Genomic DNA, 25,837 nt, shown 5'->3' on the forward strand with positions numbered 1-25,837 from the left:
GACAGGAACGCCATGGGGAGGCGGAGGCCGCTGCCTAGTCCAGGGTGAGGGTGGGGCCCTGAGCCGGGCGCAGCAATCAGAGGGCAGCTTCGAAGGTGAGCGCCCTTGACAAGCTGTCACAAGTGAGATCTCCTTGGCCAGGCCAAGCCAAGTCCTCCAGCAGCTGACATGGGGGAAGAAGCATCCCATCAATGACTGGGACCAAGGGTCAAAAAAGTGGGGCTTGGAAAGGACAGGGGAGGCATGGAGGCAGGAGGATGACCCCCTAATGCTCCCCCTGACCCCCTCCTGCAGCATGCCCTAGTCATCGGCCAGCCTGGTCAAGGGACTCTCGGCTGGGGCCCCTCTGGTCTTCATTCCTGTAGTCAGCCTTGCACTCCTCTTCCTGTCTTCTGGAAAGCTCTGTCAGCTGCTCTGGTGGCTCCTGGTAGCCCGCCCGATTCCTGCAGGCAGTGAGGACAGAGGGGAAGGGTTTGCCCTCACTCACTCAGACCTGAGGGAGCTGGGCTTAGTGCTCCCCACGGGACAGCCATCAGATCCCCCATCCCCACCCGTCCAGCGGCAAAGGGACGCTGGGCTGAAGGGCTGGGCTCAGAGTGGAAGCAGGGTGGCACGGACTTGAGCTGAGGGCATTATGGGAACAGGCTGGCTCTGCGAGGGGAGCAGGGAGCGGCCTGTTACAGAACCTCTGCACCCCCCTACCCCTGCCCTGGGCACCCACCGGAAGCCCCACCCTGAGATCAGAGACTGGAGAACTACAGGCCTTGGAGTCAAGTTCCAGACTGCAGTGCCACTTTAGGATTTGGGTGAATCATTTACTCTTTTCTCAGCTATAAAACGGGGCTGATAAAAGTTATTTTTTACTGTTACCAGCTGCCCCCTGGGGTGTTATGAGTGGAAGAGGCTGTGAAGAGCTGGGGTGCATCTTCCCAATGTGCTGAGACCCTTGCCAACGGGCTGCCCACCCCCGACACTCACGGCCGCGTGACGTCCGCATCCTCAGCCTTGCCAGTCTCCCGGCAGCAGCAGCAGTAGACGATGATGCCGATGACGATGAGTGCCGCGACCACGCCCCCCGCGATGCCCGCGTACAGGGCCACATTCATGGAGGCTGCGAGAAACAGAGCCGCACGTCCTGAACCCCAACCCCAGTCCCCAACGCGAGCCCCCAACACGAGCCGAGGCTCCGGGTGGTGAGCACGCCGGGGGTGAGGAACCACAGCAGCAGGCGTCTGGGAGGCGGGAGGTGGTCCCTCCCAGGCTCTGAGCGGCCCCAGTCACCCTCCCAGCCCAGGTGGCCGCGCTGCCTGCTTCTGGTAGCGTTCCATGAAAGTCACAGCCTCGTGGGAATGTGACCAGACAAGGGGGACACTCTTCAGGATGGAAGCGTTGACAAGGACAGATGGCCAACAGATTTGGAGCCAACAGGCTCCAAAAAAGTCCTCGGGTGTCAGTCATGCCAGCTCCTACTCTAGTTCATCCCCAAGATCATCAGGGTATCCCACCCCAAAAGGATGGGGTCCTGACTCTGTGGCAGCCCAGTCTGGGCACTTCCCCCTTGCCCCCTGAGCGACCCTAAGGGCAGGCAGGACCGAGCAGGTCTCCAGAAGCCAGCCTAAGGCACTATTTCCAAAGAACCCAGGGAACTGGACTGGCCTCCAGATGAGGGGAGCCTGGGACAGGATCATCTGGCCGTCACCTCAGCCACCCTGCCAATGGGAGACCCCCAAAGAGGCTGCCCAGTTCACCTCCATGTTGGTCCCTGTCAGCTGACTCTGGACCACCAGCCTGTCACCTCTGGCATTCGTCCTCCCTTCCCCCCCAGACTGCTCTTACGAGGTCTGACAGCCACAGTGATGTTGCAGGACTCCATCCCTACATCATTGCTGGAGGTGCAGATGTAGTAGCCCGACATTTCTGTGGAGATGTTCTTCAGAGAGAAGATCTGTCCTGTGACTGGGAAGGGAGAAGAGTCAGGCTGAGGAGACAGGCCACCGGAGTAGAGCGAAACGGCTAGGGAAATCCTAGGCAGATACAAGCACCGCCACTGAACGCGTCCAAGCCTCATCTGTAATATGGAGAAAATACCTACCTCTAGGGCTGCAGGAAGATTAAACCAGGCGGGCTGCACAGTTCTAAAGTGCTTAGAATTCAGGCAGGCATCCTGGGTTTGAAGCCTGGTTCTGCCACTTACTGACTTTGGGCAAGGAACTTAGCTTCATTGAACCTGTTTCTTTATTTATAAATAAAATAATAATAGTGCCTGCATCACACAGTAATTGTGAACATAAAATGAAGTACTAACAAATACAAACCCACAACCAAATGGCTGATGTATAGTAAGTCTTCAGGAAACATAATATACATTATACATTGCGTGCAAATGCTGTCTAATTAGACCATATAATTATAACCACTTTTATAATCTTCAGAAACAGAATTCCTTAGCTTGGACTCATGTGAAAGAAGGCTTTAGAATTTCAAGAACTCTGACCTCTGGATTTCTGTGTGTGAGTGTATGTGGTATTTGTATGGGGGTGTGTGTGTGTGTGTGTGTGTGTGTGTGTGTGTGTGTGTGTGTGTGGTGAGGTAGAGAGGAGGCAGGCTGTCGGTTTAGACTCTTCCTCTTCCTCTTCCACCATTTAAGGAAGCCATTTAACTTCTGTGAGCCATAGCTGCCTCATCTGGAAGTGGGAGGGAAAGCACCTGATTCTCCTGAATTCAGGACAATGGTCCAGATGTCTTCATGAGAAACCTTCCTGCTAAATCTATGATCCTATGGATTTCTTCACCTTGAAATGAAGAGCTTTATGCTTAGACAAATTTTTATGTCCTGTCCTCAAAGATGCTCTGTCATAACTGCTGTTTGGAGAGAAGAGTTAGAGACCTTTGTCCTCTAATTTGCTGCAGAGCCTGCCTACCCCACTATCAACAGGTGGTTACACTTCATCCAGCGGAGCTGTTCTAAACTGAAAATAGGATCCAGCCACTGCCCTGTTCAGACATTTCAGAGGCAGCCCATCGTCTTCAATAACAAGTCCAGGCTTCTTAATATGGACGTGACATTACAGATCTGGCCCTGGAAATCACTCCAGCTTAACCTCTTGCCAGTTCGCCTGGTGTCCAATCCTTTCCCTGCCCAATTCCACTCGGTTGCAAGATTGTATCTCAGTGTGGATTTTTCTTGTCTGGATGTGCTTCCTCAAATACAATGTCCTCTGATTCTTCCAACAATCTTGTATGGTAGATGGAACAAATATTTCTATCTCCAATATCATAGTGGTAACTGGAGAGGCTTAGAAAAGTCAAGTGACTTGCCCAAGGTCACAAAATTAAGAAATGACAAAACAGTAACAAAAATTCCATTTGAGGTCTAGAACTCCCTGGAGAAGTTGACAACTTACTTTAAAAACATTATAGGAAAGAGAACAGAGAGGGTGCTAAGGAGAAGAACATTCCAGGACCTTCCAGATCATAGATGAAGAAGAAACACAGTTCATGAGTAAGTGCCCTGTTGTGGTCACCAAAAGCACACCACAGAAGAGGATGTGGATCCAGGTGCCCTGCAGCACTACCTGCAGGAACAGGCTGTGTGATTTTAAAGGCTAGCATCGTACAGAAACACATCATTTATTTTCAAGACGAGGGCTCCCTAACCAAGAAACTTTGTGAACAAAATTCCATATTTGATGGGGCGACCAACAAACCTATCTTACACTGATGAGCCTGTGGAACTGCCAAGTACAGACTCACATTTTATGGGAATTGGTCTGAGAAGACACACCCAAAGGTGTGCTTATCCACATATCCACATCTATAGTATGAACGAAACTGGGCTTCTGGTTGGAGACAAGATGGCAGAGTAGACAGACTTGAGCTCAACTTCTCTCACAAAAACACCAAAATCACAACTAACTGCTGAATAACCATCAACAAAAAAGACTGGAGCTTACCAAAAAAGATATTCTACAACCAGAGACAAAGAAGAAGCCACAACAAGATGAGGTTCTCCCACAGGAGTGAGTTCTGAGCCCCACATCATGCTTCCCAGCCTGGGGGTCTGGCATCAGGAGGAGGAGGCCCCAGAGCACTTGGCTTTGAAGGCCAGTGGGGTTTGATTGCAGGAACTCCATAGGACTGGGGGAGATAGAAATGCCACTCTTGGAGGGTGTGCACAGGTCTCGTGTGAACTGGGACCCAGGGAAAAAGCAATGATTTCACAGAAGCCTGGACCAGACATACCTGCTGGTCTTGGTGGTGGGGGGGCATCTCCTGGGAAGGTGGGGGGTGGAACTGGCTCACTGTGGGGACAAGCACTGGTGGCAGAGGTACTGGGGAGTTCTCATTGGTATGAGCTCTCCTGGAGGTCGCCATTTTGCCACCAAGACCCAGCCCCACCCAACAGCATGTAGGCTCCAGTGCTGGGATGCCTCAGGCCAAACAACCAACAGGGCAGGCACACAGCTCCACCCATCAGCACACAGGCTTCCTAAAATTTTCCTGAGCCCACAGCAACCTCTAAACACACCCCTTGACACAGCCTTGCTCACCAGAGGGACAAGACACAGTTCCACTCACCAGTGGGCAGGAACCAGTCCCTCCCACCAGGAAGCCTGCACAAACCTCTAGAACATCCTCACCCACCACGGGGCAGACACTGGAAGCAAAAGGAACTACAACCACGCAGCCTAGGGAATGGAAATGGCAAAGGAATATGTTTCAGATGAAGGAACAAGATAAAACCCCAGAAGAACAACTAAGTAAAGTAGAAATAGGAGGTCTACCTGAAAAAGAGCTTAGAATAATGAGAGTGAAGACAATCCAAGATCTCAGAAAAAGAATGGAGGCACAGACCAAGAAGATACAAGAAATGATTAACAAAGAGCTAGAAGATATACAGAACAAACAAACAGACATGAATAGTGCAATAACTGAAATGAAAAATACACTAGAAGGGATTAATAACAGAATAATTGAGGCAGAGAATAGATAAGTGAGCTGGAAGACAGAATGGCGGAAATTTCTGCCATGGAACAGAATAAAGAAAAAAGAATGAAAATAAATGAGGACAGTTTAAGAGACCTCTGGAACAACATTAGAAACACCAACATTGGCATTAGAGGGGTCCCAGAAGGAGAAGAGAGAGAGAAAGGGCCATAAAAACCATTTGAAGAGATAATAGCTGAAAACTACCCTAAAATGGGAAAGGAAACAGTTAACCAAGTCCAGGAAGTGCAGAGAGTCCCATACAGGATAAACCCAAGAAAGAACATGTCAAGACACATATTAATCAAACTGACAAAAATTAAAGACAAAGAGAAAATATTAAAAGCAACAAGGGAAGAGCAACAGGTAACATACAAGGGAATCTCCATAAGGTTTTCAGCTGGTTTTTTAGCCAAAACTCCGCAGGCCAGAAGGGAGTGGCAAAATATATTTAAAGTGATGAAAAGGGAACACCTACAAACTAGAATACTCTACCCAGCAAGGCTCTTGTTCAGATTTGACAGAGAAATCAAAAGCCTTGCAGACAAGCAAAAGCTAAGAGAATTCAGCACCACCAAACCAGGTTTACAACAAAGCTAAAGGAACTTCTCTGGGCAGAAAAGAAAAGACCATAACTAGAAACAAGAAAATTACAAATGGAAAAACTCACCAGTAAAGGTAAACATAGATTAAAGGCAGGAAATCATCCATACACAAATATGATATCAAAATCACTAATCATGAGAAGAGAAGAGTACAAATGCAGGATATTGGAAATACATTTGAAATCAAAAGACCAGCAACTTAAAACAATCTTGTATATGTATAGTCTGCTATATCAAAACCTCATGATAGGAACTTCCCTGGTGGTCCCGTGGTTGGGACTTTGCCTTCCAATGCAGGGGGTGTGGGTTTGGTCCCTAGTGGGAGAACTGGGATCGCACATGCCTCACAGCCAAAGGGCCAAGGCATAGAATGGACACAGTGTTGAGACATATTCAATGAAGGCTTTAGAAATGGTCCACATCAAAAAAAAAAATCTTTAAAAACAAAAATAACCTCCTGATAACCGCAATGTATTGAAAATCTACAATAGATACACACACAAAAGAGAAAAAGGAATCCAAACAGAACACTAAAGTGAGTTATCAAATCACAAGAGAAGTGAACAAAAGACTAAGGAGGAAGAAAAGACCTACAAAAACAAATCCAAACAATTAACAAAATGGCAATGAGAACATACATATCAATAAATACCTTCAACATATATGGATTAAATGCTCCAAGCAAAAGACATAGACTGGCTGAATGGATACAGAAACAAGACCTGTATATATGCTGTCTACAAAAGACACACTTCAGATCTAGAGACACATACAGACTGAAAGTGAGGGGATGGAAAAAGATATTCCATGCAAATGGAAATCAAAAGAGAGCTGGAGTAGCAATACTCATATCAGACAGCATAGACTTCAAAATAAAGACTGTTACAAGGGACAAAGGACACTACATAATGATCAAGGGATCAATCCAAGAAGGAGCTATAACAATTGTAAATATATATCCACCCAACATAGGAGCACCTCAATACATAAGGCAAATGTTAACAGCCATAAAAGGAGAAATCAGCAGTAACACAGTAATAGTAGGGGACTTTAACATCATACTTACATCAATGGACAGATCATCCAGACAGAAAATCAATAACGAAACACAGGCCTCAAATGTCACATTAGACCAGATATGCTTAATTGATATTTATAGAGCATTCCATCCAAAAGCAACAGAATACACCTTCTTCTCAAGTGCACATGGAACATTCTCCAGGATAGATCACATGCTGGGCCACAAAGACAGCCTTGGTAAATTTAAGAAAATTGAAATCATATCAAGCATCTTTTCTGACCACAACACTACGAGATTAGAAATCAACTACAAGAAAAAAACTGTAAAGAACAAAAACACATAGAGGCTAAACAATATGCTACTAAACAGCCAATGGATCACTGAGGAAATCAAAAATACCTAGAGACAAGTGAAAACAAAAACATGATGTTTCAAAACCTATGGGACACAGCAAAAGCAGTTCTAAGAGAGAAGTTTATCGCAATACAATCTTACCTCAGGAAACAAGAAAAATCTCAGATAAACCACCTAACCTTACACCTAAAACAACTAGAGAAAGAAGAATGAAAAAAACCTAAACTTAGTAGAAGGAAAGAAATCATAAAGATTAGAGCAGAAATAAATGAAATAGAGATGAAGAAAACAATAGAAAAGAACAGTGAAACTAAAAGCTGGTTCTTTGAAAAGATTTTTAAAAATTGATAAACCTTTAGCCAGACTCATCAAGAAAAAAAAGGGAGAGGTCTCAAATCAATAAAATTAGAAATGAAAAAGAAGTAACAGCTGACACTGCAGAAATAAAAAGGATCATGAGAAATTACTACAAGCAGCTATATGCCAATAAAATGGACAACCTAGAAGAAATGGACAAATTCTTAGAAAAGCACAACCTCCCGAGACTGAACCAGGAAGAAATAGAAAATATGAACAGACCAATCACAAGACTGAAATTGAAACTATGATTAAAACACTCTCAACAAACAAAATTCCAGTACCAGAGGGCTTCATAGGTGAATTCTATCAAACATTTAGAGAAGAGTTAACACCTATCCTTCTGAAACTCTTCCAAAAAATGGCAGAGGAAGGAATACTCCCAAACTCATTCTATGAGGTTACCATCACCCTGATACCAAAACCAGTCAAAGATACCACAGAAAAAGAAAATTACAGGCCAATATCACTGATGATCATAGGTGCAAAAATCCTAAAGAAAATACTAGCAAACCAAATCCAATAATACATTAAAAGGATCATACACCATGATCAAGTGGGATTTATCCCAGGGATGCAAGGATTTTTCAGTATCCACAAATCAGTCAGTGTGATACACCACATTGACAAATTGAAAAATAAAAACTATATGATCATCCCAATAGATGCAGAAAAAGTTTTGACAATATTCAACACCTATTTAGGATAAAAATTCGAGAAAGTAGGCATAGAGGAAACATACCTCAACATAATAAAGACCATATATAATAAACCCACAGCTGACATCATACTGAACGGTGAAGAGCTGAAATCATTTCCTCTAAGATCAAGAACAAGACACGGATGTCTGCTCTTGCCACTTTTATTTTGGAAGCCACGGTAATCAGAGAAGAAAAAGAATCCAGATTGGAAAAGAAGAAGTAAAACTGTCACTGTTTGCAGATGACATGATACTATACATAGAAAATCCTAAAGAGGCTACCAGAAAACTACTAGAGCTAATCAATGAATTTGGTAAAGTAGCAGGATACAAAATTAATGCACAGAAATCTCTGGCATTCCTATACACTAATGATGAAAAATCTGAAAATGAAATTAAGAAAACACTCCCATTTACCACTGCAACAAAAAGAATAAAATATCTAGGAATAAACCTACCTAAGGAGACAAAAGACCTGTATGCAGAAAATTATGACACTGATGAAAGAAATTAAAGATGACACAAATAGATGGAGAGATATACCATGTTCTTGGATTGGAAGAATCAACATTGTGAAAATGACTATACTACCCAAAGCGATCTACAGATTAAATGCAATCTCTATCAAACTACCACTGGCATTTTTCACAGAACTAGAACAAAAAATTTCACAATTTGTATGGAAACACAAAAGACCGCGAATAGTCAAAGCAATCTTGAGAACGAAAAAAGGAGCTGGAGGAATCAGGCTCCCTGACTTCAGACTATACTACAAAGCTACAGTAATCAAGACAGTATGGTACTGGCACAAAAACAGAACGATAGATCAATGGAACAGGATAGAAAACCCAGAGATAAACCCACGCACATATGGACACCTTATCTTTGATAAAGGAGGCAAGAATATACAGTGGAGAAAAGACAGCCTCTTCAATAAGTGGTGCTGGGAAAACTGGACAGGTACATGTAAAAGTATGAGATTAGAACACTCCCTAACACCATACACAAAAATAAGCTCAAAATGGATTAAAGATCTAAATGTAAGGCCAGAAACTATCAAACTCTTAGAGGAAAACATAGGCAGAACACTCTATGACATAAATCACAGCAAGATCCTTTTTGACCCACCTCCCAGAGAAATGGAAATAAAAATAAACAAATGGGACCTAATGAAACTTCAAAGCTTTTGCACAGCAAAGGAAACCATAACCAAGACCAAAAGACAACCCTCAGAATGGGAGAAAATATTTGCAAATGAAGCAACTGACAAAGGATTAATCTTCAAAAAAGCAGCTCATGCAGCTCAATAACAACAAAAAAACAAACAACCCAATCCAGAAATGGGCAGAAGACCTAAATAGACATTTCTCCAAAGAAGATATACAGATTGCCCACAAACACATGAAAGAATGCTCAACATCATTAATCATTAGAGAAATGCAAATCAAAACTACAATGAGGGCTTCCCTGGTGGCGCAGTGGTTGAGAGTCCACCTGCCGATGCAGGGGACACGGGTTCGTGCCCCAGTCCAGGAAGATCCCACATGCCGTGGAGCAGCTGGGCCCGTGAGCCATGACTGCTGAGCCTGTGCATCTGGAGCCTGTGCTCTGCAGCGGGAGAGGCCACAGCAGTGAGAGGCCCGTGTACTGCAAAAAAAAAATCTAGGAACAATAAATGCTGGAGAGGGTGTGGAGAAAAGGGAACACTCTTGTACTGCTGGTGGGAATGTCAATTGATACAGCCACTATGGAGAACAGTATGCAGGTTCCTTAAAAAACTACAAATAGAAATACCATACAACCCAGCAATCCCACTACTGGGCATATACCCTGAGAAAACCATAATTCAAAAAGAGTCATGTACCAAAATGTTCATTGCAGCTCTATCTACAATAGCCAGGAGATGGAAGCAACCTAAGTGTCCATCATCAGATGAATGGATAAAGAAGATGTGGCACATATATACAATGGAATATTACTCAGCCATAAAAAGAAAGGAAATTGAGTTATTTGTAGTGAGGTGGGTGGACCTAGGGTCTGTCATACAGAGTGAAGTAAGTCAGAAAGAGAAAAACAAATACCGTATGCTAACACATATATATGGAATCTAAGAAAAAAAAAAAAAGGTCATGAAGGACCTAGGGGTAAGGTGGGAATAAAGACACAGACCTACTAGAAAATGGACTTGAGGATATGGAGAGGCAGAAGGGTAAGCTGTGACAAAGTGAGAGCGTGGCATGGACATATATACACTACCAAATGTAAAATAGATAACTAGGGGGAAGCAGCCACATAGCACAGGGAGATCAGCTCCGTGGTTTGTGACCACCTAGAGGGGTGGGATAGGGAGGGTGGGTGGGAGGGAGACGCAAGAGGGAAGAGATATGGGAACATATGTATATGTATAACTGATTCACTTTGTTATAAAGCAGAAAACTAAAACACCATTGTAAAGCAATTATACCCCAATAAAGATGTTAAAAAAAAAAAAAAAAGCCCATTGAACAAGAGCAGAGGCCAGGGCAGGAGGCCGTGAAGAGGCGGGCTCAACAAGAGCGTGAGAATGCTGCCAAATACACCTCTTTGGAGAAACTGTAATTTTTCATTGAGACGGAAAAAGAAATGGAAATTGCTGACTACTCCGGATATGTAAAGTAAGAGCTGCTAGGATTGTTGGTGCCACCTTGGGTACCAGCTGTTCTTCCATATATAGATAAGATAGGTATAAATTTCTCTATTTATTTTGATATATTTTAAAACAATAAAACTGAATAAATAAATGTAATAGAATTAATAGATGAGTAATAAACCTTTTGAATTTTGAGATGCTGCTAAAAAAGAAAGAAAGAAAATCCTAAAGATGCTACCAGAAAATTACTAGAGCTCATCAATGAATTCAAAAGTTGCAGGATACAAAATTAACACAGAGGAATCTCTTGCATTCCTATACACTAACAATGAAAGATCGAAAAGAGAAATTAAGGAACAGTATCATTTACCATTGCATCAAAAAGAATAAAATACCTAGGAATAAACCTACCTCAGGAAGCAAAAGACCTGCATTCTGAAAATAATAAGACACTGATAAAAAAATTGAAGATGACACAAACAGATGGAAAGATATACCATGTTCCTGGACTGGAAGAATCAGTATTGTCAAAATAACTATACTCCCCAAGGCAATCTACAGATTCAATGTAAAGCCTATCAAATTACCAATAGCATTTTTTGCAGATCTAGCACAAAAAATCTTAAAGTTTGTATGGAAACACAAAAGACCCCAAATAGCCAAAGCAATCCTCAGAATGAAAAACAGAGCTGGAGGAATCAGGCTCCCTGACTTTAGACTACAAAGCTACAGTAATCAAAATAGTATGGTACTGGCACAAAGACAGACTTTTAGATCGATGGAACAGGACACAAAGCCCAGAAATAAACCCACTCATCTATGGTCAATTAATCTATGACAAAGGAGGCAAGAATATACAATGGAGAAAAGACAATCTCTTCAATAAGTGGTTCTGGGAAAACTGGACAGCCACATGTAAAAGAATGAAATCATAACATTCTCTAACACCATACACAAAAATAAACCCAGAATGGATTAAAGACCTCAATGTAAGACTGGACACTATAAAACTCTTAGAGGAAAATATAGGCAGAACTGTGTTCGACATAGATCACAGAAATATCTTTTTGGATCCACTTCCTAGAGTAATGAAAATAAAACCAAAAATAAACAAATGGGACCTAATTAAACTTAAAAGATTTTGCACAGCAAAGAGAACCATAAACAAAATGAAGAGACAACCCACAGAGTGGGAGAAAATATTTGCAAAAGAAGCAACTGATGGATTAATCTCCAAAATATACAAACAGCTCATGCCGCTCTATGTAAAAAAACAAACAACCCAATCAAAAAAATTGGCAGAAGATCTAAATAGACATTTCTCCAAAGAAGACATACAGATGGCCAAAAAGCACATGAAAAGATGCTCCATGTCACTAATTATCAAAGAAGTGCAAATCATAGCTACAATGAGGTATCACCTCACTCCAGTCAGAATGGCCGTCATCAAAAAATCTACAAACCATAAATGCTGGAGAGGGTGTGGAGAAAAGGGAACCCTCCTACACTGTTTGTGGGAATGTAAATTGGTACAGCTACTAGGGAGAACAGTATGGAGGTTCCTTAAAAACCTGAAAATAGAGCTACCATATGATCCAGCAATACCACTCCTGGGCATATATCCGAAGAAAAACATACTTTGAGAAGTTACATGCACCCCAGTGTCCATTGCAGCACTATTTACAACAGTCAATACATGGAAGCAACGTAAATGTCCATCAACAGATGAATGGATAAAGAAGATGTAGTACATATATACAATGGAATATTACTCAGCCATAAAAAAGAATGAAATAATGCCATTTGTAGTAACATGGATGAACCTAGAGATTATCATACTAGGTGAAGTAAGTCAGACAAAGACAAATAGTATGTGATATCACTTATAAGTGGAATCTAAAAAAATGATACAAATGAACGTATTTACAAAACAGAAACAGACTCACAGACAGAAAAACTTATGGTTACCAAAGGGGAAAGGTTGGGGGGGGGAGGGATAAATTAGGAGTTTGGGATTAACATATACACACTACTATACATAAAAATGATAATCAACAAGGACCTACTGTATAGCACAGGGAACTCTACTCAATATTTTATAATAACCTAAATGGGAAAAGAATCTGAAAAAGAATAAATATATGTATATGTAAAACTGAATCACTTTGCTGTACACCTGAAACTAACACAATATTGTAAATCAACTATAATAGAAAATAAAAATTTTAAAAAAGGAAAGAAAAAAATTATAAAAGTACTGGATGCTCATTACAAGAATTTATACATGTATTACATTACACTCATTACAAAAATATATACATATTATACAAGAATTTATGACATAAAACTATTACTTCAATTCAGTCCAATGTTTATATTCTCATCACATCAGCTCAAAACAAGATGATGAGCGTCCCTGTCCTCTTGGCGTTTCCAGTATATAAAAGAAGACAGACATGAAACAATGGTGATTACAGGGTGTTTTATAGAGTTCAAAATGGAAGTGCAATTTGATCTTAATCTCACTTGAAGGGTCAGGGAAAGCTTCTACGAAGAGCAGAGAATAAAATAAAAGTCATCTGTAATATCACCAGCTGTAAATAACAGCCCTTTGATTTGAAGTTATTTTCTTCCAATCTTCTTCACATACACTTTCTTCAGATTCTTCCCTTGAAACCCAGCATGCTATTCTCTGGATACTCATTTTCTATAAAATGCTACTCCTTCTATCCTAGAATTCCATACCTTGGTGCATTTTCTGGAATACTGCTTACATGTGATGTTAATATATGTTACCGAGAAAGTGGTCTACGACCAAAGCAAGTTTAGAAATCATTGAGTTAGAGCTTCTGATGTGCTAATGAGCACTGGGCATCTCTAACAGGGGGTTTCGATATTAATGGTCTCATTTTCTAAACCAATTGGATTTTTATATTTTTAAGAGGCATCTTGAAGGAACACAAGAGCATTCTGGGAAATGCTCTATGACCCTGGGCAATGTTTCAGGGGTGTATAGCTCTTATCAGAGTCCCACTATTTTAGCACGTGAAACTCAGTCTATGTGTTAAATGTACACAGCACACTGCAGACAGATAGAAGGCAGAAGACCTCAGACTCCTCCAGGACCTTCCCAATTATCAGAGCCCAGCTTGGAGCTCCTGGCCTTGTTTAGGGTGTTGGAACATATGGCATCCTAGGCCAGAGTCAGCACGATCCTGCCCCAGTTTCTCAAAACAAACAATGAACATTAGAAGCTACTTTTGGATTAACCACTGCACACACATTGCCACAAGACCTGCTTTGATTCTGATCTGGGGCTCTCAAGCCCCTTTTCTTTTTGGAAAGGACCCAATAGTTCCTGAAATCTGGCTACAATGAATGTTTCCGCTGCGGTGGCGACACCTTGTGGTCAAGACGGGACATGCACAGGACAATAGGGCTCCCACATTCCTTCTGCTCCAGCTGGGGAGAAGTTTACCTCCAGAGAAGCCCTGGTCTGCCAGAGACACTGATGTCAAATTGACAAGACTTAACTTTCCTACCCCCCACCCTCCTTCCTTGACATCCAGATTACTACTCCTTCAGTACATGAATCTCAGCTGACTGGGACAGTTCAGAGCTATCACATATGTGATCTCCTCTTACTCTTTTCGTAGCCTTTCGGGAAGGCAGTATAATGATAGTCCCAGGTTTTCACATGAAGATATTAAGGGTCAGAGAGGTTGTGAGTGACTTAAGCTACAAAGTGGAGAATTCGGGACTCAAATCCTTGTGTGCTGATTCCAGATTTCCTGTTCTTTTTTCTGCTGGCTTGCCTCCACTGATCCAAGTCAAAGGAAGCAATATCTAATGTTGAGAATTCTGTCTTTAGATGTAGGAGGGTTGAGGAACTCTGCTCCCCAAATTGCCCACTGTGGACTTTTAAAATGTCTTAAAGGTCAGAAAGGGGTTTGGACTGACCCACAGAGGAAGAAGACACAACAGATGCTCTAGGGCCCCGTGAGGTAGGTGGAGCCAAAGGCTTTGAGAACCACGCCCACCTCACAGCACCATCCATTTGCAAGCTTGTGTTGTTATTACCATTAACCATGCTTTTCTGGGTCACTCCCAGGTCCCAGTTCTGACTCTGAGTAAATCTTATCTAGAGGCAAGGTAAATCTTTTCCAAAGTAACTAAGTGCATCTCCCTTTAACCTACTTTCATGCCCTCAGGTTTCTCCTCTTTTGGATCACTGAAAAACTAAGCTTTGGTTTCTAACAAGCAGAGAGTCTTTCCTGATGGAGGCAGGAGAGCTGTGAGTGGGGTGCCCGTTTCCTACAGGGCAGAGGCCAGCCTCCCTAGCCTGATGCACAGGCCCTGCGCCATCTCTCTTCGCCGCTTTTCTTACGGCAGTACCTCCCATCATTCCCACATGTGTGGTTCCTGTACTGTTCTCCAAGCTTGGCCTACTCATCCTTGAGGACCCAGTCCAGATAACAGCTAATAATTCTACCAGGCCCTGGCCTCAGTACTTTATATGTACTTTTATTTAATCTTCACAACATCCCTATGAAGTAAATACTAGTTTCATGCCCCTTTTATAGATGTACAAAGGAAGGCACAGAGAGGCTAAGTAACTTGCCAAGGTCACACAGCTAACAAGTGGCAGAGCCAGGATTCAAGCCCACGCCGTGCTCCTAACCAACATGATCTCTTGCCACTTCAAGTGCCCCCACCTTGAAGAAACCTTCTTTGACCCCTTTATGCATACGCTGGGTTCCAGCACCACTGGATACAAACTATTGCAGCATTTACCACCTTGTAACCCTCAGCTTGGGGCCCACCTGTACACACTTTGCTGGAAGGTCAGACCAACCAGTGTCCATGGCTGACCTTCTGCGACCATTGCTGGAGTCCCTGGGCTGTTCACAGGCCAGAGGAGAGCTGCCACGTGGTTTTGACACATTCAATAAAACTTGCCGACCAGAAATATGTAAACAAAACCAGAAGCTTGTTGAAATCCACAATACATCTTCTACTTTACATTGAATAGAGTGGGTTCTACTAATTCCTTTTTTACTTTTAAGAAGTTCTTGTTTTGCCCCCAGACAAATGAACAGTAGAGTGGTGACGTTCACCCTGGTTTGACCGGAGCCCCTGTCTGTGCATTCACCCAGCAAGGCTTGCTCTCCTGTCCCATCTCCTCAGAACCATTGTCTACATCCACTGCTCTGCCTCCCACTTCCTTTCCACCCACACTGGACAGAAAGTCCTCCCAGAAGTTAATCCAATGGGACCTTCCAGGCCTTGTCTTTCTTGATCTTCAGGAGTGGTGAGTGCAGCTGGCCAGGCAGCCAGTGTGCACAGGGGCCCAGGGATTCCACCGGGGTTTTCCCACATCACTTGGCTCCAAGGTAATGACAGTGGGATGTTTATACAGCTCTTTTTTTTCCCCTTTCTTTCTTTTTTTTTTTTCAGTTTGTTTCCTGACCAAAAGGTCAAATACCAAGCTGCCCTGTACAAAACCAGTCCCCTGCCAACCATAGCAGAACCTACCATTTCCTTCCCTGAGAATGTGGGATCCTTACAGCAGAATGTGGGGGTGAGTTTGGGGGATGGGGATCCCCAGGGGAGTCTGAGATGGACCTGCCTGGCTAGGGGATGGGAATAGGAAATTCCCCACCCTTAAGTGGAGCCATAGAATTAGACTTGAGGCCTTAAATGTATACTTTAGGACATAATCATAATCAACACTAAAATCCTACCTAGTGCTTTTGCACCGACTGGTTATCGATACTTGCTTACTCAAGAGAATTCAGTTATGGGGAATAAAGAAAACAAGTTAACATTTACTACGTTATTATTTCTCAAAACAACCTATGAGATAGGTGCTATTAAGAGAAAATGCTGCTTAGAGAGATGGTCCAAGATATTGCAGTGCCAAATGCAGGGTGGAGGGAAAGGGGCAGCCTTCGGCGTTGGGGGGGTGGCTGGCCTTCCTTGCTGACCCCGTTACCTGGTGCGACTTGACGCTCCTGGTGCAGGACATCATAACTTTTCCAGCTGTACTGAGGGGCTGGGGAGCCCTCCTTGGATTGGCAGGTCAGCTGGATGTTGCTCCCAATCACAGTCTCTCCCTCAATGCTGCAGTCTGGCTTGGAGGGTGGCACTGTGTAGGGGAGGGGCCAAAGAGAAGCCATGAATTAGTTGGCGCTTGGTGATAGCCACCCCCCCATCCCAAACACACACACAAACGAAAATACTGCCTTGTTTGTTTACAGGCAGAGAAATGTGGAGACCATTCTTAGCTCACAGGCTATATAAAACAGTCTGAAGCCTGGATTTGGCTGTAGTTTGCCTATCCTTGGTTTCAATGAAAGCCTCTCTCTCTGAAGCCCTTCAATGCTAACTTCTTAGGAATGTTCCCTTCACTTAAGCATTACCGTCTTCCCGTGCTTTGCTGGTTAAATGCAATTGTCACAAGTGACTGGGTGACAGGAGAGACCCCTGGTGGCAGCAGGGTTACGTGCAGGGTGGAGAATGAGGGTTGAGGGGATGGAGGGGCCGGAAGGAGCAGACACAAGAAAAGGAAAGCCCACAGAAAGAAGGTTACGGGACTGCCCTGGTGGCACAGTGGTTAAGAATCCGCCTGCCAATGCAGGGAACTCAGGTTCAAGCCCTGGTCCGGGAAGATCCCACATGCCACGGAGCAACCAAGCCCGTGCACCACAACTACTGAGCCCACGCCCTAGAGACTGTGAGCCACAACTACTGAAGCCCACCCGCCTGGAACCCAGGCTCCACAACAAGAGAAGATACCTCAATGAGAAGCCCACGCACCCCAACGAAGAGTAGCCCCCGCTCACCGCAACTAGAGAAAGCCTACGTACAGCAACGAAGACCCAACACAGCCAAAAATCATAAACAAATAAAATAAAATTTATTAACAAAAAAAGAAAGAAAGGAGGTTACCAAAACCAACTGACCACCCTCAACTCACAAGCCTAACCTGATCTCCCAGAATTCCTGAAGACCTTAAGCCAGGGTCTTTCACTCAGCACTGTTAGTTAACATACCGCTGTGTAGAGTGGTTTGTTCTACAAAACCTATCAGGCACCTACAGTCTGCCTGTCATTGCTGGGCGTGGGGATGACATAGTGAGCACTGTTTTCATGTTCAAGGAGTCCAGTGGGGGCAATAGACAAGTAATCAAACAAGGACCAGGCAGGAGGCAAGGATGCTGAGACAGGACAGGCACAACAAGGGACACTGACCCAATCACAAAGCCAATAGTGGACGTGATTGGTGGAGGGGAGTGGGCAGAGAAAGAGAGGGGAGGGCACTCCAGGCAAAGGGAGCAGCCTGTGCAAAGAAGCATCGAGTATGCCTGGGACTTCAGGTCATGTCCTTGAGGGTGGGAAGAGGACGACACCCGGTAGAGAGGACTATTACTGGAATTCCCCAGTGGTAGGCTTGTCCCCTCTGCTTCTTTCTTTATGTGCCCCCTTGGATGGCTTGCTTGCCCCAGTAAATAGCGCTGCCCTTTCTACAATCTAGACTGCACGTGTGCATGGTCACTGGGCATGGCGGGTGAATTCCAGTCTCTGTTTGGCCCAGAAGCTACCCAGGACACATGTCTCCCCTCTAGCGCTACAGCCCATGATATTTCCTCTCTGACACTGGCGGTGGTGGCTGGGTGTGCCCCACGTCTCCTGCTATCTTAGTGAGGGCCAGCCAGGCATGGGGTGAGTATGGGGCAAATCAGAGGCATTTCCTACTGCCACCCCCAATCGGACAGTCCCCGAACCTAAAAGGCCCCAGGTTCAAGGACAGGACTCAGGTATCCAGGCCCAGACCCACAGGACTGAAGCAGCCTGGGAAGGGAGAGGCTGCTACCTGCAGGCCACTCTCACAAGCTGCCCTCCCGTCCTCCCTGCTGACCCAGCAAGCAGGCACCTGGTGGACAGAGAAAGCGAGCATCACTTCCGAGGAGACCCGAACCAGGTCAGGGTTGCTAAGCCAAGCTTTATTTCTTGAGCTCTCCAGAGGGACAGGAATATCCCTCCCCACCGATCAAAACTGTCACCTTTGTTTCCAGGTACGCTTTTACCAGGAAGCTAAGCCTTTATTCCACAAAAAGAGAGCTGGCCACAAATATAATACCACCTTCAAAGTCTCACATTGACTCAGAGTCATGCTAAATGTGCATGCCTGGTAGCCAAGCCTTTCCACAACCGGGTTTCTTTGTAATACAAGCCAAAAAGGAGAGAGAAGGGACTGGGGCAAATGAGCACCTAGAGAAACACAGAAAACCATGCTGAACATATCCGAAGCCTAGCTTTCTTTTTTTAATGCCAATAGCCGTCCTTTGCCAGTAGGCAGTGGTTTTTTTGTTTTGTTTTGTTTTTAATATTTATTTATTTATTTGGCTGAACGGGGTCTCAGTTGCGGCATGCCAGTTGCCGGCATGGCATGCAAACTTGGTTGTGGCCTGTGGGATCTAGTTCCCTGACCAGGGATCAAACCCTGGCCCTCTGCATCGGGAGCACGGAGTCTTAGCCACTGGACCACCAGGGAAGTCCCAAGACTAGCTTTCTTATACCACCATTTGCTGAGGGAAAATTATTAAAAGCAAACCCTTAATCCACTCTGAGGCAGCAGTAGAGATAATGGCAAACAAGGACCAACCATCCCCTAAGAGACCCACCTTATGGAGGAATGTATCAGGGTTCTTTCCCAGGGCCCTTAATCTCGGCCCCCAAACTGCCTTCCCGGCTCACCTCATCCTAGGCACCCCCAGCCCTCGCTCAGTTCAGACCCCTCCCTGAAGCTCCCCTTCTCAGTTCCCACCGTCAAGAACAGCTAGGACCTTGAATCAGACAGATATAGTTCAGACTGCCCTTCTACCCGCTGCGGGGGGTGTGTGAGACCCGCGAGAACTCTTGTGGATCTCGGATTCTCAGTTGGTGCGTCCTATCTCCCCAAACCGAATGCAGATACCACCTGAATACTTATAGAGGGCGGAGTGAAGGGAGGGATCGGGGACCCTGTAGGTTCCCAGGCCTCTCCAAAGCCTGCGACTCCCGCCGCAGACGTCAGGGGGCGCCAGAGGCCGGGGAGACGACCTATCCTGCCCGGCGGCGCCAGGTCGCCGATACCCGGGCCAGGTGGTTTCCCCGCGGTGACCAAGAGGGCGCGCGCCCCGCCTCGGTCCGGAAGCTCCGTGTTCGCGCCAGTTTACTGTGAGGTCACGCAGCACGAGTGGGTGGACCCACATAATTAAAGCCCTTCTCCCTAAAATTAGCCCCGCAGCAAAGCCATTCGGAAAGAAAACTTAAAAAAAAAAAGGATTTTTACTGGGTTTCTTAACATATAGTACCCAATTATCTTTTTTTAAAGCAAAACATTCTTTTCACCGAGTTGCATAATTTCAGATTAAATTTGTAGCCTTTGCCCTTCGAGTTAACTAATTCCTCTCTTAAAATGCAGCTGGCCCTGAGAGGGGAGGGGAAATCGGGATATTCGCACCTGAGTGGGTTCCCGCTGCCTTCCCCGAAACCAGCTTGCTGCCAGAAGAAAGTAGGAGCTATTTAAGGCAAGCCAGAAGGAGACAGAATTAGCCCGAGAAGGACCAGGTGGGTCAAAGTGAGGGACTCAGCTGCGGGTGAATCAGGGCAAGGGGAGGGATGGGAGTGGGGTGGGTGACGGGACAGTGCAGAATACAGAAGAGAAACAGGAGAAAATCGCTCATTTTCTTGGCTGGGTAGTATCTCCCCCAGGAGCTAATGCAAATAAAATTAACCGCTATGCACGCAAAACGGTTTGATGCAACATTAATTACAATAGCTTAAATTGGAAACAGCCTGAGTGTCCAGTCCAGGGACAGAGGGACTCTGCGTCTGCTTGCTGGAGTGGCATGAAGCTTAAAGAACAGTAAGTGCTAAGATAGCAAGAAGTGTTAGGTGATGTGGAATGAAAAGAGAAAAGTGCCAGTCGTTAAGCTACAAATTCGGTTACGTACATAAATAAGCATGTGGATAGGATCTGGAAGAAAACATGGAGAAATATAAAACCCAGTGATATAGGTGAATGTCTTTCTTTTCTTGTTTCTTCTTCTTTTTTTAAATTAGTTTTTTAAAGAGGCAAGGGATCACCAAACACAGCTATTTGTTTATTTGTGTTTGGACTAAGGTTGTTGTAGCCGGGGAATAAGAACAGGACAGCAGAGCAGAAACAGGCTTCTTTCTAACAACCTTCTGTGCATTAGATAGTTTGACATAAGGAGCCCTCCACAAATAGGTAGAATCCCCTGATTCAATGGAGCCGGCAGAAAAACACATCATGGCACTCCACCTAGTCTGGGGCAACTAAAACACAGCTGTAAAAATGCTATAAGATGATAAAATGTGGTGGTGTCAGCCTTGTCCATGAGATTAGGGGAGGATGTTCCTAAAACTCTAAAAGCATCAGAGCTCCCCATGAAAACCCTGAAATAAACATCCATGCACTCACAGGGTGGCAGGGCTTCAGTGTCCCAGACCCTAAGCCGAGACCTTCAGTGTGGAAGAGCAATTACAGAATCTCAGTTTTCAATGAGTGATGTTTCCAAGATGGGTATGTCCTGTGGACAAATGAAGGCAATGGGCACATCCAGGGCTGGCATTGCTCTGCCCCTTCAACCTTCTTTCACTGGCATGGGCTCAAGAAGGGAAAAATACAAGTTAATGCCGTGACATGATAAAACATATTGGCAAGTCTACATCTGCCATAGAGTGAAAGAGAGAGTATACCGATAAGTAAGCCTAGAAGAGTTTGGGACTCATCCAGAATTGGAAGGGCTGCTGGTTGGGAATGGCAAACTTACAGGGTGGAACGGTGAAGGGCTTTGGATTTAATTTCCATCAAAGCTTGGACACCTTCTAGTGGTCATTTAACCTCTCAAGTCTCAGTGTTCCCGTCTATTAAATATGAGTGTTAATACCCACTTTCACAGATGTATTGCAAAGGTTAAATGAGATCATATCCATAAAGCACTTAGTGAGATGTCTGGCACATAGCAGGCCCTCAATAAATGATAACTGTTATGATTGTGAATTTGTGTTGTCTATAACAACTCTATATAGGCAAAGGTCATTGGAAGTTGATGGTAGTTTTCCCTCCATTTAAGAGGGATCCCTCTGGTTTTCAGAGCAGGAAGACACAGAGAGATTGGGTATTTGGTTACATGGAATGGGTGCAGTTTCCTGCCCTCCTCCTATACAACTAAGTAAACACCTTAATCCTCATTTGGCCACAGAAAGTCTGGAATTCTATCATTAGAGATTCACCAATTTTGAAGGTCAGAAAATCTGATATACCATCTTCCTTAATATCATTAAAATGTCATTCCTTTGCAAATTAAAATGCAAATTGAATATAATTCCAACCAACTTTTTTTAACTAAGCAAAGTGATTTTAAAATTAATATGAAAGAATAAAAGTGTAAAAACTGACAAAAATTTTTGGAAAAGTTTAGTAAGAGAAGATATTACCCAGCGCCAGACCTTAAAAGCCAACTACACAAATACTGATAACTCTAAATGTGTATGTGTCTGTGTGTCCATGCGTCTGTATGTCTGTGTGTCTCAACACTGACTACAGACAACAGACATACTATAATCAAAAGCAAATGATATTGGCATAGGAATAATCAAATGGTAAATGAATAAAATAAGGAGTAAAAAACAGCCATGTATTGTGTAAGAACTTAATATGTGACAAAGCTGGGATTCCAGTGGGAAAATAGTTGTTTCTTTGATATAATAAACGATGCTGATGTAATTGGCTATCCATTTGGAAGAAAACAAAGACCCTTAGAATCCTATGTTCAAAAATAAATTCCAGACAAAACAAAATCTAAGGATAAAAAATAAGACTTACAGACATAAGAAAAAACATTAAGTTCATTTTTATGACCTCAAAGGTGGTAGTGGGAGACCTTGTGCAAGACAAGAGACCCTAAATCCATAACGGAAAGCATCAGCAGGATACAGAGGGGACTTCTCCTGTGTCTCAGAATTTCCACTAAAACCTTCAGGTTGAGGCTCTGAATGGTAAGTGTCCTCAGTACTGAGGAGAGGCATGAGAAACATCCCAGTGACCTTCCCAAGAGCAAATCCTATGATTAACAGTTACCCTCACCCAGAAGGCTAGAGATTCATCTGAGAGGAGATTTCTTTTTTTCTTTTTTTTTTTGCGGTACGCGAGCCTCTCACTGTTGTGGCCTCCCGTTGCAGAGCACAGGCTCCGGACGCCCAGGCTCAGCGGCCATGGCTCACAGGCCCAGCCGCTCCGCGGCATGTGGGATCCTCCCGGACCGGGGCACGAACCCGTGTCCCCTGCATCGGCAGGCGGACTCTCAACCACTGCGCCACCAGGGAAGCCCGGGAGGAGATTTCTTTAAAGAGGATTCTCAGGAATAGGGATCCATGAGCATCTCCCCCCTTCTCTTAGGTGAAGGGAAGGAGGTATTTCCCCTCAACTCAGGCCCAGCTAGAGAGGAACCAATAGAATCCCGCATGGAGAATGGGGTTGTCTACTGTCGAGAGCTGGCATCCCTCACTCCTGGCTGAGGTTTGCTGAGGGACAGAAATCAGTAAGTCCCTGCAGTGCTACTCCTGGAGCATGAAGATGGAAGGGCTTTATAGATGTCCCTGGGTATCTGAGGACCCATCTGAGGTCAGACTATGGTGCGTGCCCCTTGCCCAGAGAAGCTGGCTGGAGCAGACTGCGATGGTGGGTTTAGGAGGGTAATGATGGAGGCTGATTCTTGTCATACTGAAGGGACTCAGTCCCAGAGAGCTGCTTGCTGGATCAATGCGAGCCCAGAGTGGACAGCAGAGAGCAGGAGTGAGTTGCCATAAGCAGGGGAGGGTGGAAAAGGGTGGTGGAGGTGAGAGTCTGGCCAGTGGGTGCACACACTACCTGTGTCAGGTGGATCCCTGGGGGATACTGAAGAACCCACTAATGCACCCCACAAAAGAAGCGGTAGTGGGATGTCTGCTATGATTGGGGTTAGCCAAGAGAAAATGGTAAGTGGCCTAGCTAGGTGAACATGGCCTTGCCTTTTTCCGTTTAACACTCCCTCCCTTGGCCATGACCTCAGAGGAGCCAGAAGTGGGGGTGGGAGGAGGTGGACCAAGGAGAGTAATAAAACAGACCCAGCCCTTATTCCACTGCTGGTCCCCAAGATTTAGGGGGTCAGCACAAAGTTAAGGAAAGGTGTGAAGCTTATTGGATGTTAAATTAAAATACTGACTTGGACTGAACTGGCTTTTTTTTCACCTAGCAAATTAACAAAATTTACAAAACTGAAAAAGATTGATAATATTCAGTCCTGGTAAGAATATAGGAAAACAGACATGATCACATAATGCTCATGGCAGTAGTAGTTGCTTTGGGGAAAAGTAATTTGCCGGTATGGAGTAACGTTTAATGAAGGCATAGTCCTTGACCTAGAAATTCTCCTTTTTTAAATTTGTATTTCCTTGATGCCTAATCATCATGGTAAATCCATGCACGGGAATGTATTCTATTAATAGGTAGATTTGTATACATTGATGTGGAGAAATGTTCATGAAACATTAAGAAAAAGTTACAGAATAATCTTTATAATATGATCTCTTTTTTTTTAAGAAAAGTAAAGAAACAGAAAGAAAGTGTGTGTGTGTGTGTGTGTGTGTTGAAAGGACATGGAGAAGAGTGTGGAAGAAAACACACAAGTACTAGCCTTGGCCACCTTGTTAGTAGGAGGGTACAAGGAGGAGATGGTTATTCTTTATTCAGGGCTTTATGGTGTGACTCACTGCAACGATTCAAAAACCCGGGCAGCCACCTTATGTAATTAAAAATAAAATCCCACTATGTAGTGTAAAGGGGACAAAATGAAGGAAACATGGTCCATTGCTCTGGTTTAAAGTATGGCTACCTCCACGGTGGGGGCCATTTCTTAGAGTGGACACAGGCTGGGTGCTCCCTAAAGTTTTTCCAATAACTGGTTGATGTTGAGTCAGGCGTCTACTTTCTCTTGGCCTCATCTGCAAAATGGAGATACTAAGAGTAGGTGATTGTTCAATTATTCCAAAGCTATAAACTCCAATAATAAGCTATTTGTGTAGAAAGAATGTTATCATGGGACATATGTCAGAAGCAGTAGAACCTGATCAATGGTGTGTTGGAGCCGAGGGGTGGGGAGATGGTGGTGTGAAGGGCTTCTACTGATTAGCTGAATTTAGGGCTGGGAAAGATGCCTGACCTGTAAGAGAGTCATTATTTGGCCCCCAACATCAAAGCAGGGCAGTGAGAGTCTTTACAGTAGGATCTAGGATTTCCCCTTTTCTTCTGTTTAGTAAGTTTGGCATGAAAAAGAGAGGAGCTGGTGTGAGGGAAAGAGCAGTGGACAGAGTAGGTACAGAATCTCCAAGGCTGACCCCCAGGGGCCACTCCAAATCAGCCCTGACCTTGGCCCTGGGGAGCTGTCTGCCCAGACAGAAGAGTATTTGGTTCCAGGGGTAGGAGAAGCACCCCAACCCCTGAGACAGACGGGGCGAGGGGAGGAGTCTTAGCTCCTGGTCAGGCATTGCTCCCTGGCTTTACCTTACCGGCAGGGTACCCCGCTCCTCTCACCGCCCCTCTTCCTACCACCCCAGGAGGGAGAAGGAGACACTCACCCAGCACCAAGAGGCGGACGCGTGACTTGGAGACACCACCCAGGTCCTTCATCAGTGAGACAGAGCATTCGTATGTGCCGTTGTCATCCATGGTCAACCGGTCAATGGTGATGGAGGCATCTGACTGCTGGACGTTGCCTGATACATTGGCGCGGTTCTGATAAAGTTCACCGTAGATGTAGGTTTGGGTCGAAAATGTCCAGATGAGCACCGTTTCCTGTGAGGAAGAAGAAATACCACTTGGTCTTCAGCCTAAGGCCCTGGCATGATGCCCCAGCCTGCCCTGACTACCCTCATCCACCATTCCCAGGCCCAGGTGTACTGACACACCAACCCTGCAGAACAAAGAGCTCTATACGTGGTGTCCATTTGTGGATTCCTCTCATGACGTATTTATATGTTTTTAGTGAAAATATTGAAAGCCCAGGGCAGGTAGGCAGTTCATACCAGAGGAGCACGTGTGAGTAAGTGAGGCTTTCACCTCTTGTAACCTCTGGC

General features: G+C 44.6%; 1 protein-coding gene across 1 annotated transcript in view; it reads right to left on the reverse strand.

Moving 5' to 3' along the window:
• Positions 1 to 304: 304 nt before the first annotated feature.
• The window catches only part of GPA33 (glycoprotein A33), a 44,405-nt gene continuing 18,872 nt past the window's right edge, over positions 305 to 25,837 (reverse strand). Inside the window, exons 3-7 of the mRNA XM_065895060.1 lie at positions 25,340 to 25,556; positions 16,648 to 16,800; positions 1,837 to 1,956; positions 979 to 1,111; positions 305 to 443 (exon numbers count right to left, since the gene is read on the reverse strand). Coding sequence (XP_065751132.1) covers positions 305 to 443; positions 979 to 1,111; positions 1,837 to 1,956; positions 16,648 to 16,800; positions 25,340 to 25,556 — 762 coding nt within the window. The remainder of the gene's footprint in view (positions 444 to 978; positions 1,112 to 1,836; positions 1,957 to 16,647; positions 16,801 to 25,339; positions 25,557 to 25,837) is intronic.

Source organism: Phocoena phocoena, chromosome 1 (genome assembly GCF_963924675.1).
Source record: "Phocoena phocoena chromosome 1, mPhoPho1.1, whole genome shotgun sequence".
Classification (NCBI taxonomy): Eukaryota; Metazoa; Chordata; class Mammalia; order Artiodactyla; family Phocoenidae; genus Phocoena; species Phocoena phocoena.